At 42.1% G+C, this 15,967-nt stretch overlaps 1 protein-coding gene across 3 annotated transcripts in view; it reads left to right on the forward strand.

Annotated features, from left to right (window-relative positions):
- Positions 1–15,967, forward strand: part of LOC140454446 (mitogen-activated protein kinase-binding protein 1-like) — a 181,230-nt gene that overhangs the window by 126,335 nt on the left and 38,928 nt on the right. For all 3 annotated transcript variants that reach the window (XM_072549189.1, XM_072549190.1, XM_072549191.1), the window contains exons 23-24: positions 14,380–14,549; positions 15,127–15,260. In XM_072549189.1, the coding sequence (XP_072405290.1) occupies positions 14,380–14,549; positions 15,127–15,260 (304 nt within the window). The remainder of the gene's footprint in view (positions 1–14,379; positions 14,550–15,126; positions 15,261–15,967) is intronic.

Consider the following 15,967-nt stretch of genomic DNA (forward strand, 5'->3'; position numbering starts at 1 on the left):
CCTTTTTTGTATTTTAGCTCCAGTTTTTCTCACCCCTAACTGACTCCCCATTGGTAGTTCATGGACCATCTGCAACACCTTTCTATAATCCACTGGTAATATGACTTGATGAACTTCTGTCAATTTCTCATCTGCCTGAATATGTGATGGTCTCCAATTCCTCATTAAGACATCATTTTTATGATGATAGCATTCAGGGATACATTTGATTATTTTTCCACGTATGCATTTTGATACAATTGCTTTAAATTTTCATCTTTCTGCTGTAACTCAGTTAATTTATCTGAGCTAAAGATGTCTGTTTTGTCCTCTACCTGCTCCTGCTTTGTGTTAGTCATTTCATTAAACAGGGCCTCTGCTAATTCCACTTCAACTTTCTTAGCTGCACTCTTTGATTTCTCCTGTTTGAATTGGTGACCTCATTACCACACAGTCAGGAAAATCCTAGTATATGTGTCCTGCAATAATTCAGTTGCCTGTGTTTCCATTGGCTTTTCAACCACAGTAGGCAGCACTGTTACCTGTGAACCAGCTATACCATTAGTGAGGACAAATTGTATTCCTGGAGCTGAGAGTTTGACCAGTACTCCTACCGTGACTTCTCTACTCTTCTCTGGACATTCTAACCTCACTCTACATAATTGAGCACTACTTGTCTCATCATGCATTCCTGTTCCTAGCACTTTTCCTGGCAAAAGCCCTTCAGAGGAACCTATCCCATCTGTATCTTCAAAGATTGAGAGGATCTTGTATCTCTCAATATTGTAATGTCTTTATCTGCTGCTCCTGGCCTATGCAAATAAACTCTACCTTTGCAGGTATATGGTTCTTCCTCCTTTACCGACCCCTGATCTGGTTGTACATGCTGGAGCAGCTTTCTAGCCTGCACTGTGCTTTCCGTTACCACTCCAACAAAATTCACTGACTTATCCTGTTTTTCTATATCTGGATTCAGTGCTTTTCCTATGTCACCAACACTGTAGCCTACTTTATTGCAATGAAAACACTGGAGCTCTTTAACTTCTCTTTTTCTTTCAAGGGTTTCCTTTTCACTATAGTAAGTTATTCTCATGATTTTCCCCAAATTGTGTTACTCGCCTCCGTATTCCTAGCCTCTGACTTGCTCTTGTAGCCACTGTTTATGTGGTAAGTCCAGTTTTGTTTCTGGTTGATGATAACTGCAGGATGTTGACAGTGAGGGGGTTCAGTGATGATAACACCATTGAATGTCAAAGTGCAGTGGTTAGATTAGTAAGGACTGGTGATGGCCCAACATTTGTATGGAACGAATGTTACCTGCCATCTGTCAGCCCAAAGCCCGGATTTTGTCCAGATCTTGTTGCATTCAGACCTGAACTGCTTCAGTGTCTGAGGAGACCTAAATGGTGCTCAACGTTGTCCAAACATTGGCGAACATCCCCACTTGTGACCTTAAGATAGAGGGAAGGTCATTGATGAAGCAGCTGAAGATTGTTGGGCTGAGGACACTACCCTGAGGAATTCCTGTAGAGATGTCCTGGAACTGTGATAGAACATAGAACTGTACAGCACAATACAGCCCCTTCAGCCCACAATGTTGGGCCAAGCGTTTATCTTAGTCTAAATTCAATCTGACCTACCCACCCCTCAATTTACTGCCATCCATGTGCTTGTCAAGCAGTTGCTTAAATGTCCCTAATGTCTCTGACTCTATTATCCTGGCAGTGCATTCCACGCACCCACCACTCTCTGCGTAAAGAGCCTAACTCTGACCTCTCCCCTATACCTTCCTCCAGTCACCTTAAAATTATCAGCCCTCGTGACAGCTATTTCTGCCCTGGGGAAAAGTCTCTCATTGTTGAAAAGTGTGGTGCTGGAAAAGTGCAGCAGGCCAGGCAGCATCCGAGGAGCAGGACTCTGGTCTCCAGCATCTGCAGTCCTCACTTTCTCCTAGAAAAGTCTCTCATTACCTTGTACACCTCTATCAAGTCACCTCTCTTCCTCTTTCTTTCCAGTGTGAAAAGCCCGAGCTCACTCAACCTCTCATGACACAAATGCCCTCCAATCCAGACAGCATCCTGGTAAATCTCCTCTGCACCTTCTCTAAAGCATCTGCATCCTTACTATAATGAGGCAACCAGAACTGGGCGCAATATTCCAAATGTGGCCTAACCAGGGTTTTATAGAACTACAGCAAAACCTTGTGGCTCTTAAACTCATTCTCCCAGTTAATGAAAGCCAAAACACCATACGCTGACTTAACAACCCTATCAACCTGGGTGGCAACTTTGAGGGATCTATGTATGTGGACCCCAAGATTCTGCTGTTCCTCCACACTGCCAAGAATCCTGTCTTTAACCCTGCATTCAGCATTCAAAGTTGAACTTCCAAAATGAATCACTTTGCATTTATCCAGGTTAAAAACTACAAGAAGCAGAGGGCCAAGAACAGATCCCTGCAGGACTCCACTGGTCACTGACCTCCAGGCAGAATACTTTCCATCCACTAGCACTGGCTGTCGTCTTTCAGACAGCCAAGTTTCCTAGTATCCCATACCTCCTAACTTTCTGAATGAGCCTACCGTGAGGAACCTCATTAAATGTCTTAGTGAAATCCATATACACCACATCCACTGTTTAACCTTCATTCAACTTGTCTCGTCACATCCTCAAAGAACTCACTAAGGCTTGAGGCATGACATGCCCCTCACAAAGCCATGCTGACTATCTTTAATGAAACTGTTTTTCCAAATGGGATTTATGTCTATCTCTCAGACTCCTTGGAATACCTTGCTTACCACACACCTAAGACTAACTGGTCAGTAATTCCCAGGGATTTCCCTATTCCCTTTTTTGAACAGAGGAACAACATCCGCCTCCCTCCAATCATCCAGTACTAGTGCTGTGGAGAGTAAGGATGCAAAGATCATCGCCAGAGGTGTAGCAATCTCATTCCTTGCTTCCCGTAGTAACCGTGGATATATCTGGACCGGCCCTGGGAACTTATCTGTCTTGATGCTTCCCAGAATTTCCAGCGCATTCACTTTCTTAATATCAATCCGTTCAAGCCTATTAACCTGGTCCAGTGTTTTCACTATCAATAAGGTTCCTCTCTCTAGCGAATACTGAAGCAAAAAACTCCCCTACCTCTTCAGACTCCAGGCACAAGTTTCTGCCACTATCCCTGATCAGTCCGACCCTCTCTCTGATCATTCTCTTATTCCTCATGTAAGTGTAGAATGCCTTTGGGTTTTCCCTAATCCTTCCTGCCAAGGCTTTTTCATGCCCCCTCCTAGTTCTCAGACCATTTTTGAGTTCTTTCCTTGCTACCCTGTAATCCTGTAAAGATCCTTGCTTCCTCAACCTTAAGTAAGCTTCTTCCTTCCTCTTGGCAAGAAGCTCCTCTTCCCTTGTCATCCAAGGCTCCTTCGCCTTACCATTCCTTGCCTGTTTCAGTGGGACAAAGTTATTCAACACTCCCATTTCTTAAACAGCCTCCACATTTCTGTTGTGCTTTTCCCATAGAACAAATGTTCCCAATTTATACTCCACAGCTCCTGTCTAATAGCAGTACACTTTCCCCTCCCCCAATTAAATACCTTCCCATACTGTCATTTCCTATCCCTCTCCATGGCTATGGTAAAGGTGAGGCAGTTGTGGTCACTGTCACCGCAATGCTCTCCCACTGAGAGATGACTGACCTCCAACAGTCATAATCATCATCTTATGTTTCCGATATGACTCTAACCACTGGAGAGCTTGTCCTGAGATTCCCATTGATTCCAGTTTTGCCACGGGCTCTTTGGTGCCAACCTTGGTCAAATGCAGCCTTGATGTCACGGGCTGTCACCCTCCTCTCACATCTGGAATTCAGCTCTTTTGTCCATGTTTGAGTCAAGGCTGTAATGCAGTACAGAGCTGAGTGGTCATGGTAAAACCCAAATTGGGCATCACTGAGCAGGTTATAGCTGAGCAGATTCAGCTTGATAGCACTTGGTGATATTCTTCATCACCTTATTGATGATCGAGCATAGCTTGGAGTGGCCAGATTGGATTTGTCCTGGTTTTTATGCACAAGCCATACTTGGGCAATTTTCCACATTGTCAGGAAGATACCAATGTTGTAACTACGCTGCAACGGTTTGGCCAGGAGAGCGTGATCTTGTAGAGCACAAGTCTTCAGGATTATTGCCGGAATGTTGTCAGGGCCTGTAGCCTTTGCAATATCCAGTGTCTCCAACTGTTTCTTGATATCACGTGGAGTGAATCGAATTGCCGAATTATCTGTATTACTGGGCACCACTGGAGGAGGCTGAGATGGGTCATCCATTCGGCACTTCTGGCTAATTCCTGTGAAAGCTTCAGCCAAATCTTTTGAATTGATGTGCTGGGCTGTTCCATATTTGAGGATGGGGATGTTTGTGGAGCCTCGTCCTCCACCACTCACTACTGGATGTGGCAGCACTGCAGAGTTTAGTTCTGGGATTGTTGTGGGATTGCTTAGCTCTGTCTGTCACTTGGTTTTGCAGGCAGTGGCTTCTTTTAAAGAACGTTGTCAGGGAGGCCCGCATATTTATGTGATTACCTAAATCGTCATGTTAATTTCTGTTTGATTTGTAATTATCAATGTCATCCAAAGCTGTTTAAGCATAAACATTACATGTTCAGTTTGTAGTGCTCTGCCATATCACTAAGCTTTATTGAAAACCTTTCTTTACCTTGTTCATATTAGATAATGTAGCCCTTTCATGAAATTAGCTGATAGTCTTATATCCTTCTAGCATTCGAAAAAAATGTTTAAACTAAATGGTTTAAATAGGAGACTCTCTAGTCAGAGGCACAGATAGACATTTCTGTTGCTGACACAGAAACATCAGAATGATGTGCTGCCTGCATGGTGCCAGGATATCCCCAAGTGGTGTAGAATTTTTTCAAAGTGGAGGTGGGGGGGCGGCAGCAGGAGGTCAATGTACACATTGGAAGAGAAAAGGATAAGGTTCTGGTGGGAGAATTTAGGAAATTAGACAGGAATTTTAAAAGGAGGTCGTCGCGAATAGAGTCATAGAGATGTGCGGCATGGAAACAGACCCTTCGGTCCAACCCATCCATGCCAACCCAATCTAGTCCCACCTGCCAGCACCCAGCCCATATCCCTCCAAACCCTTCCTATTCATATATCTAGTCAAATGCCTTTGAAATGTTGCAATTGTACCAGCCTCTACCACTTCCTTTGGCAGCTCATTCCATACCCGTACCACTCTACGTGAAAGCTCCGTGGGTGTCTTTTATATCTTTCCCCCTATCACCCTAAACCTATGCCCTATAGTTCTGGACTCCCCGACCCCAGGGAAAAGACTTTGCCTATTCGCCCTATCCATGCCCCTCATAATTTTGAAATCCTCTATAAGGTTACCCCTCAACCTTCAACGCTCCAGGGAAAACAGCCCCAGCCTGTTCAACCTCTCCCTATAGCTCAAATCCTCCAACCCTGGCAGCATCCTTGTAAATCTTTTCTGAACCCCTTCAAGTTTCACATCTTTCCAATGGGAAGGAGACCAAAATTGCACACAATATTCCAACAGTGGCCTAACCAATGTCCTGTACAGCCGCAACATGACCTCCCAACTCCTGTACTCAATACTCTGACCAATGAAGGAAAACAAACCAAACACCGCCTTCACTATCTTATCTACCTGTGACTCCACTTTCAAGGAGCTATGAACCTGCACTCCAAGGTCTTTTTGTTCAGCAACACTTCCTAGGACTATACCCCAGGACCAGTGTATAAGTCCTGCTAAGATTTGTTTTCCCAAAATGCAGCACCTCACATTTATCTGGTCCAGATTCTGTTGTAATCTGAGGTAACCCTCTTCGCTGTCCACTACACCTCCAATTTTGGTGTCATCTGCAAACTTACCAACTGCACCTCTTATGCTCTCATCCGGTGTCATAAGCTAGTGAGAGTAGAAATAGGAGGCTAGAGCAGATGAATGCAAAACCTGAGGAGCTGGTGCATGGCAGAAGGACTCTCATTTTTGGATCATTAGAATTTATTCTAGGTGAGAAGTGACCAGTGATCATAATTCTATTAGTTTTAAAATAGTGGTGAAAAAGATAGACCAAATCTAAAAGTTGAAATTTTAAATTGGAGGAAGGCCAATTTTGATGGTATTAGGCAAGAACTTTCAAAAGTTGATTGGGGGTGATTATTCACAGTAAAGGGACAATGGGAAAATGGAAAGCCTTTAAAAATGAGATAATGAAAGTCCAGAGACAGTGTGTCCCTGTTAGTAAAGGGTAAGGCTGGCAGGTGTTGGGAATGCTGGATGACGAGAGAAATTTGAGGTTTTCGTCAAGAAAAAGAAGGAAGCTTATGTTAGGTATAGACAGCAGAGAGAGAGTGAATCCTTAGAGTATAAAGTCAATCAATACGTACTTAAGAGGGAAATCAGGAGGGCAAAAAGGGGACATGAGATAGCTTTGGTAAATAGGGTTAAGAAGAATACAAAGGGATTCTACAAATGCTTTAAGGACAAAGGAGTATTGAAGGAAAGAATAGGGCCCCTTAAAGATCAGGTCTGTGTGGAACTGCAGGAGTTGGGGAGATACTAAATATTTGCATCAATGTTTATCATGGAGGAGGATATGGAAGATAGAGAACTTCATGGCATCAATAACAACATCTTGAAAAAAGTCCATATTATGGAGGAGGTGGTGCTGGACATCTTAAAATGTATAAAGGTGAATAACTCCCTGGGACCTGACCAGGTGTACCCTAGAAGCTAGGGAGGTGATTGCTGGGCCTCTTGCTGAGATATTTGTATCATTGATAGTCACAGGGGAAGTGCTGGAAGACTGGAAATTGGCTAGCGTGGTGCCACTATTTAAGAAAGGTGGTAAGGAAAAGCCAGGCAATTATAGACCGGTGAGCCTGACACCAGTAATGGGCAGGTTTTGCAGGGGATCCTCAGGGACAGGATGTAGAAAGGCAATGACCGATTAGGTATAGTCAACATGGGTGTCTCACTAACTTGATTAAGGTTTTTTTTGAAGAAGTAACGAAGATAATTGAAGGAGGCAGGGCAGTGGATGTGATCCATATGGACTTGAGTAAGGCGTTTGACAAGATTCCTCATAGACTGGTTAGCAAGGTTAGAACACAGGGAGAACTAGTCATTTGGATAACGAACTGGCTCAAGAGGTAGAAGACAGATGGTGGTGATGGAATGTTGCTTTTCAGCCTGGAAACCTGTGACTAGCAGTATGCCACAAGGATCAGTACTGGATCCACTTTTTTGTTACTGTCAGTTCTTCTATAATGCAATGGTTATGTCCTAGTGCAACTCCACGTTATAGAAAGACCTTACTTTAGAAACAACAGTGAATATGTTGACAATGTAATCGTGTTATACCAAATAAGATTTAAAAGTTCACGCTTTAGAAACAGTATCTCCAATTCATCAGTCATGTTGCAGCAAATAGCAGAACAGCCTGTATTTGTATAAATGATTTAGATGTGAATATAGGAGATGTGGTTAGTAGGTTTGCAGATGACACCAAAATTGGTGGTGTAGTGGACAGCAAAGAAGATTACCTCAGAATACAATGGGATCTTGATCACAAGGGCCAATGGTTGAGGAGCGGCAGATGGAGTTTAATTAGGTCACTGTGAGGTGCTGCATTTTGCAAAGGCAAATCAAGCAGGAGTTACACACTTAAGGTTAAGGTTCTGGGGAGTGTGGCTGAACAAAGAGACCTTGGAGTGCAGGTTCATAGTTCCTTGAAAGTGGAGTTGCAGGTAGACAGGATAGTGCAGAAGGCATTTGGTATGCTTGCCTTTATTAGTCAATGCATTGAGTATAGGATTTGGGAGGTCATATTGTGGTTGTACAGAACATTGATTAGGCCACTTTTGGAATATTGTGTTCAGTTCTGGTCTGCAAAACTTGAAAGGGTTCAAAAAAGATTTGCTAGGATGTTGCCAGGGTTAGAGGGTTTGAGCTATCAGGATAGATTTTTTTTTAGATTTACATTACAGTGTGGAAACAGGCCCTTCAGCCCAACAAGTCCACACCGACCCGCCGAAGCGCAACCCACCCATACCCCTACATTTACCCCTTACCTAACACTACAGGCAATTTAGCATGGCCAGTTCACCTGACCTGCACATCTTTGGACTGTGGGAGGAAACCGGAGGACCCGGAGGAAACTTAGTCTGGGGTATTTTCCCTGGAACGTTGGCTGAGGGGTGACGTTGTAGAGGTTTATAAAATCATGAGTGGGTGGGGTGAATAGCCAAGATCCTTCCCCCAGGGTGGGATAGTCCAGAACTAGAGGGCATAGATTTAGAGTGAGAGGGGAAAGATTTTGAAAGGGCAACCTTTTCACACGGAGGATGGTGTGTGTATGAAATAAGCTGCCAGAGGAAGTGGTGGAGGCTGGTACAATTACATTTTAAAATGCAACTGGATGGGTTTATGAATGGGAAGTGTTGAGAGAAATACACGCCAAATGCTGGCAAATGAGTCTAGACCTCCTTTTACAATATCTAGTTGGCATGGACGAGTTGGACCGAAGGATATATTTCCATGCTGTACAGCAGCGTATATGATTCTAAATCATTTCTCTAGCTTATGGGAATTGTAAATTTTAGTGTTTTGCATTTTTTCATTAAAGTAGAAATTACTTCTTTAAAATATTTGTTCGTGGGATCTGGCCATTGCTAACATGGCCAGCACTTATTGCCCAGTCTTAATTGCCCTTGAGAAGGTTGTGGTAAGCTACCATCTTGAACCACTGCAGTCTTAAATATGTAAGGACATCCTCAATGCTATGAAGAAGGGAGTTCCACAGCTCTGATCTGGCATTGAAGAAATGTTCTAGGTGAAGAAGCTATTTCCCTTTGGAGGGGAACCAGACGATGTTTCCTTGCATCTGCTGCCCTCTGTGGTAAAGTACAAGAGTTTGGGATATGCCTGATAAGAAACCTGCTGATTTTTAAAAAAAATGTTATTGAGCTCTTTGACTCCTGGAATTGAAGGTCTTCTGAGGAACATGGACTAGGTTGGATCTCTACTCACTGAAACTCAAAAATGAGAGGTGATCTTATTGAAACATATATATTCGGTTCTGAGTAGATAGGACCAAGAAGCTGAGAGGCTGTTACCCCTCATGGGGGAAAACCAGAATCCAGGTACGTAGTTTAAAATTAAAGGATCTTCCATTTGAATCAGCTGAGAACTTTGAGTGTTGTTTTGTCTTTGGAATTCTCTTCCACAGAGACAGTTGAGACCAAACTAGAAAAATTTGTATTGTATAAGGAAATTGAGGGCTATTCCATGGGTGCAGGTAGAAAAGTGAAGGTGAATCCTCTATCAAATTAATCATTATCTTAACGAATGGCAGAGCATGTTCAATGAGTCGAATGGCCTACGCTTCATATAATTTCATCATACAAAAATTTCTGGCTTATTTGGAGCTACACGGGTGGGACAGGGCAAAACTTGACACTATCAGTAAAAGAATGGACTGCAACTCGTGAAGACATTCACTAGCAACCTTGCACTGCAAGGATATGGAATCCAGAATTTCTTCCACTCAAAATTAAAAGCAACAGCATATAAAAGTCTTGACTTGGGAGTCTAATGCAATATAAGCTGCACCATGCATTCCTTTTGAAAGTGCCCTTATTTCTAAAATCATTATAATAAATGGGTGAATAATGATTGAACTTGAAATATGGAACCTTCTTTATGGAACTGAATGAACATAGTTGATGCGTCCTCAATTTCAAGATAATTCACTCCGACAGTCTCTGAATATCCCTGATAATGTGATTTTTCAATCAGACGATGAGAAAGCATGAGTGGAGGTGGAGGAATTGTGAAACATTGCAGAAGATTTCACAAATCTTGCATTAATAGCAATTACGTGCTTTTTAAGGATTGTTTTACTGGTTATGTTTAAATTTATTACATTTAATTTATGATTTTAAGAGTCATTTGAAAATTTTGCTTCGGTCTAATGTTGGTTTATACTTATTAATTGTCGATTTTGCAGTTATGAAGAATTATTGAAGAATTAAATGACACTAACTCTTGATATTTTCTTGCTTTCTAATAAAGCATGTTGCCCACAAGCTTCCAGTTTTGGCAGAAAATGTGTCTGTGATCACAATTACCTGTAATTGACAATTCATCATTTTTAAGCAATTTTATAAGTTTGTGTTTAAGCAGCAGTTTAGACATGATGCATTAATTATGTAAAGAAAGTATGCATCTGTGACAGTTGGAGATGGTTCACTGAAACCAGTGGACTAACAGGCTGCTGACGTAGAATACGGTGATCCTGTTAAACTTGCAGACATTTCATCCCCTATCAAGGTGACCGCTTCAGTGCTTTGGAGCTCCTGAGAAGTGCTGCTGTGCTGTCTTTTGGAATTTATTTGGTTTTGTTCCTGCTGCTTCTGGTTGCCAATTCCAATTGTTCATTGTAGTGGCCGGTATATTGGGTCCAGGTCAATGTGCTCGTTGATGAAGTCTGTGGATGAGCGCTATGCTTCTAGAAATTCTCTAGCTGTCCTCTGTTTAGCTTGTCCTGTGATCATTGTGTTGTCTCAGTCGAATTTGTGGTCCCTGTCATCTGTGTGTGGGGCTACTAGGGACAGCTGACTGGCATTTAGTGGCTAGTTGGTGTTCATGGATATAGGTTGTTAGTTGTCTGCCATTTGTCCTATATATAGTGTTTCATGTGGTCTTTGCATGAAATCTTGTAAATTACATTTTTCTTGTATGGGATGGGTATAGGGTCTTTTGACCTGGTGAGATGTTTGTCTGAGCGTGGCTGTCAGTTTATGGACTGTTATGAATCCGAATGGTCAGAGAGGTCTGGCTGTCAGTTCTGAGATGTTTTTTTATGTAAGGTAGCATGGCTAGTGAGTTAGGTCATGGCATATCTCAAGATGGCTGAGAGATAAATGGGAGGTGGTTGGAGCTGGGGTGGGGGGGTGGTGAGGGGGAGTTAACTAGAAATGTGATAGGTAGATGAAGGTGGGGTGTGATGACACGTCGGAGTGGCGAGTGAGCGGATAGGTGTCAAGGAATATGGACAGGTCAGACAGTTCAAGAGGGTTACGTCTGGGATAAGATGGGGGGAGGGGAGATGGGGAAACTGGTGAAATCAACGTGGATCCCAAGGTGTAAGATGAGGTGTTCTTCCTCCAGGCATCAGGCAGCTAGGATTTGGCAGTGGAGGAGGCCCAGGACTTGCATGTCCTTGGCGGAGTGGGAGGGGGAGTTGAACTGTTTGGCCAAAGAGCAGTAAGTTGATTAGCGTATGTGTCCTGAAGATGTTCTCTAAAACATTCCGCAAGTTGGTGGCCTGGTCTCCCCAGTGTAGAAGAGACCACATTGAGGGCAATGGACACGGTAGATGAGGTTGCTGGATTTCACCAGTTTCCTGAGCGGCTGTGCTTTTCCAGTGCCACACTTTTTAACTCTGATCTCCAGCATATACAGAGCTCACTTTCTCCTGTTTGTTCCAATCTTTGCATCACTGCTTCTGCTATGAGCTCAGAGATGGATGAGCCCATAGGTGTTCCATTGATTTGTTCATATGTCGAATGTGAAGTGTGTCGTCAAGCACAGGTCTAGTAGTTTGAGGATGCAATCCTTGTTAATAGGTTCCCCGTTGTGTTGTCTCTCCTGCCTGTCCAGAAGGTTGGCTGTTGTTTCTCTGGCTAGAGTTTTGTCAATTGAAGTGAACAGTGCCGGTCTATCAAATGAGACCATTGCTTCATCCTTGTCTGTTTATGTCCTTGATGTTGTCTAGGAATTCCTGTGATGATTGTATGGAATGTTTGGATCCACTGGTAAGACATTTTAGTTTTTGTTGGAGTTCTTTTGCCAGTTTATGCGATGGTGTTCCCGGCAGTGCCACAATGGGTCTGAGTGGTATGACTGGTTTGTGTACTTTGGGTAATCTGTAAAATCTTGGGGTAGTGTTGCTTTCTGGTTTCATCCTTTGTAGGTCAATCTTGGTTATTAGTCTGTTTTTTGAAGGTTCCTTAGTGTGTTGTTTATTCTGTTGGTTAGCTGTGGTCTGGGGTCAAACTCCCTCTGTAGGTAGATGTCTGTATATGCAAGTAGTTTCTCTGCTTTCTCATTATATTCAGTCTTGACCGTGTTAACTGTTATTCTGCCCTTGTCCACTGGTGCTATGATTATGTTCTTGTCATTTTTGGATGTTTTTAAGGTTTCTCTCTGTTTATGTTGAGGTTGTTTGTATGTCTTTTCTTTGTTAGTAAGGGTAGAATAGTTTATCTGACTATTTGTTTGCTGTGTCTCTTTGGTTAGTCCGTTAGTTCTGAGCGTACATTCTCATGCAGTTAGTAAGTCTGTTGTTTTTGTGTCCCTGTGGTTGTAGTTGAAGTCCTTGGCTAGTACAGTCTTTTCTGTGTCTGTAACCTGTCTGTTGAAGAGAAGTCTAACCCAGGTGCCTGTTGTGTTGTCTTCCCTGCTGTTGGCTTAGTCATTTTGTCTTGTTGTGCCGTTCTCTTGCTGTATGTAGTTCTGTTGTATCTTATGTTGATGGCCTGTTCAATTGTCACAAAATTACAACAGCAAGCACCAAAACATAAGAGAAGGTGCATTAGGACCCTATTCAAAAGTGCTGCAACAAACTGCAGCACTCCAGACCTACGAAGGGAAGAAGAAGACCTCTACAGAGTATTTGCCAAGAACTAATATCCCCGCAACTTCATCCGCAGATACCTAACAGATAAACAAAGTGACGAGGATACGCCATGACCTAACTCACTAACCACGCTACCTTACATAAAAAACATCTTGGAACTGACAGTTAGACTTCTCCGACCATCAGATTCATGACAGCCACACTCAGACAGCAACTTATCAGGACAAAGGACCCTATACTCATCATATGCAAGACATGTAATTTACAGGATCCCATACAAAGACTGCATGAAACACGATACATGGTGACCCCCGTATTCGCTTAATCATTTTATGTGGTTTCAGTTACCTGGTTTACTCCAGCCTTGAACATATTATAGGGAACCTTCCAGAACGAGGGACCAGAGGTCTGCCAGGAAGGTATATTTCCCATTGAAATGTTTGGGTTCACTCCTGTCTGTGGTTTCGGGCTTCTGCCGTAGGTCTTGGAATGTATCCCCCACAGGTAAAAAGGGACTACTATCTAGGACAAACAGGCAGACAACTAACAATCCACATCCATGAACACCAACTGGCCACTAAATCCTATGACCAGCTGTCCCTAGTAGCCATAAACACAGATGACCAAGGACCACAAATTTGACTGGGACAACACAACAATCATAAGACAAACTAAACAGGGCAGCCAGAGAATTTCTAGAAGCGTAGCACTCATCCACTAACTTTATCAGCAAGCACATTGACCTGGACCCAATATACCGGCAACTACAATGAGCAATCAGAACTAGCAACCAGAAGCAACAGGAATGGAGCTAAGTAAATTCCAGAAGAGGCAGAACAGCAGTGCTTCACAGGAGGCTCCAAAGCAACAAAGATGTCATGTGGATAGAGGATAAAACTTCTGCAAATCAATGTCCCAGCTCGATGAACATACAACCACGCCAACCGGCACCCAAACTACAAATCTTTACACAAACCTTGCTCTTGTTAAAGTTGTGAACGCAGCTGTATGAAGTCCTGCTACAACTGTGTAGATACTGCACCTACAGTAGTTTGGTCTCTGTATTTGAGAGGATATTATCAGCACTGGTGACGGTGAATGTCTTTTGAACTCTGATTTCTGGGATGATCTTGTTAACTTATCAAGAATGACTGGCTAAACTGATTAGATCTTTATTTGTTAGAGTTTAGAAGAATGAGGGTGATCTTATTGAAGCACATGATATTATGAAGGGACTTGACAGGCTAAATGTTGAGAGGGTGTTTCATCTAGCGTGAGAATCTCAACCTCAGGGATATAGTTACAGAATGAGGGGCACTCATTTAAAATTGAAATGCATAGGATTTCTGTGTAGAAGTGTGTAGTATAGTAAATGTCTAGAACTCTTTATCAGAGAGATTTGTGGAGGCTAGATCACTGAAAATATTTAGAAAGGGCTTAGAATTTTGAAATATCAGTTAATTAACAGTTATGATGAGCTGGAACAAAAGAGTTGAGGTCTGGAGTAGTTCAGCTACATTCTTAAATGGTTTGAGGGGACAAATGGCCTACACCTGTTTCTATTATGTTCTTCCAAAATTGTGAGGTAAGTTGGTGCTCTTTCATTCTTTGGAACAATGTTTAAGTTAAATATGCAATAAAACAATTATGCAGTTCAGAATTTAGACCACTTTGAACGTTCTATATAATTGTTTTTTTTGCTTTTTAGATGGAGTTATCCCCCAGTCTTTTGACAAAAGAGTCTATGGGAAGGCCAAGCTCTGTTTGCTTGGAGGATGCAGACAGTACATTTTCCCGCGAAGTGGATACTTTGGAAATGGAGCTAAGTGCACCAATGTTTTACCCAATGCAAAATGAGCATTCTACCAGCACAGAGAAGTAGGTATTCATTGACGGTATTAAATATTTGAGAACTGAAGTTGTTTTTTCATCTGATGTTAGCTTTTTGTCCATGGAACTGGTTGAACTTCAAATCAGTCTATATTTCTGATTTACTTTACAATGACCAGTATTTATCATTTATAATCTTAACTGTATGGTAGACTGGAGTTAGAGATACGACCCAGCCTATCCATTTAATTTTTTTTATTCCGGTGGAATTGTTTGTCATTGGGGAATGGATTGAAAGATATCTAAACAAGTGACATTCCAAATTGTTTTGCTTGATGGAAGCAGCTGCTAAAGAAAAAAGGCAACATTCTACTTCTTCAGTAAAAAGACAATAATAAAGATAAGTTGCTATAGGCAGTCACCCTTGCATATGATCTTGGAAAGCATTGCTTTGCAATATATGTGGTTTTAAGAAGGAACAGAAGTTCTATGCAATCATTTTATATTTAATCTCAACATTTGGTAAGTTTTTACACTGTCAAGTTCTGGCATCCATACAACAACCAGGACCCCAGTATCTTGAACTTATTGCACATTGACACTTTACCTTTCATTTGCACACCAGTGTTTATCAAGTAAAAGAGCCTCCAAAGAAGGTACTGGAGAGTGAATCTGAATGGGAAATTGTACGTTCAGTGGAGAACAGTCCTGACAGTGCCTACTCAATGGATTCAGGCAGCAATGAACAGCAACAGGATGGTGAGAAATCCCCAAGATCATCATCATCATCTTTTTGAGAAGATAGTGGGTAGAGAAGAATAGAGTTAAATGTATTAATGTTAATAAAATTGATACTCAAACCAATTTGGCACAATTTAAATGTATTAAGGATATTGAGGTAGGCAGCTGAATGTATTTCAAAATTAATGGTAATTAAGTTTGAGTTTCATCAATAATTTGTTTCACCAATTTTGTAGTTTCATCCATCTAAACTGGGGTTACACAAGCTGTTGGACTGAGTAACTCCTGTATGCTGGCAGCTGCCTAGTTTGCCATCAACAGTTTCACTTCTTTCCAAACAGTTTTCACATGATTTTTATTCATTGAGGAGATATGGATGTTGCTGGCTGGGGCAGCATTTGTTGCCTATCCTTTGTAATTCTTGAAGGTGGTGATGAACTACCTTCTTGAAACACCATATGCTCACTGTTTCTTATCCCCTCACTACCATCACTTCTCTCAGGAAAACTATCCCAGCTGATCAGTCTTTCTTCATAGATCAGATCCTCATATGATCCTAGTAAATCTCCTCCACACTGTCTCGAGTGTAATCACATCTTTCTATCATATAGTGACCAGAACTGCATGCAGTACTGAAAGTTCTGCCAAATCCAGCATTTTATGTATTTCCAGGATAACCTCCCTGATCTTATCTTCTATGCTTTGGTTGATTAACCAAGGCATAT

Source organism: Chiloscyllium punctatum, chromosome 29 (assembly GCF_047496795.1).
Source record: "Chiloscyllium punctatum isolate Juve2018m chromosome 29, sChiPun1.3, whole genome shotgun sequence".
NCBI lineage: Eukaryota > Metazoa > Chordata > Chondrichthyes > Orectolobiformes > Hemiscylliidae > Chiloscyllium > Chiloscyllium punctatum.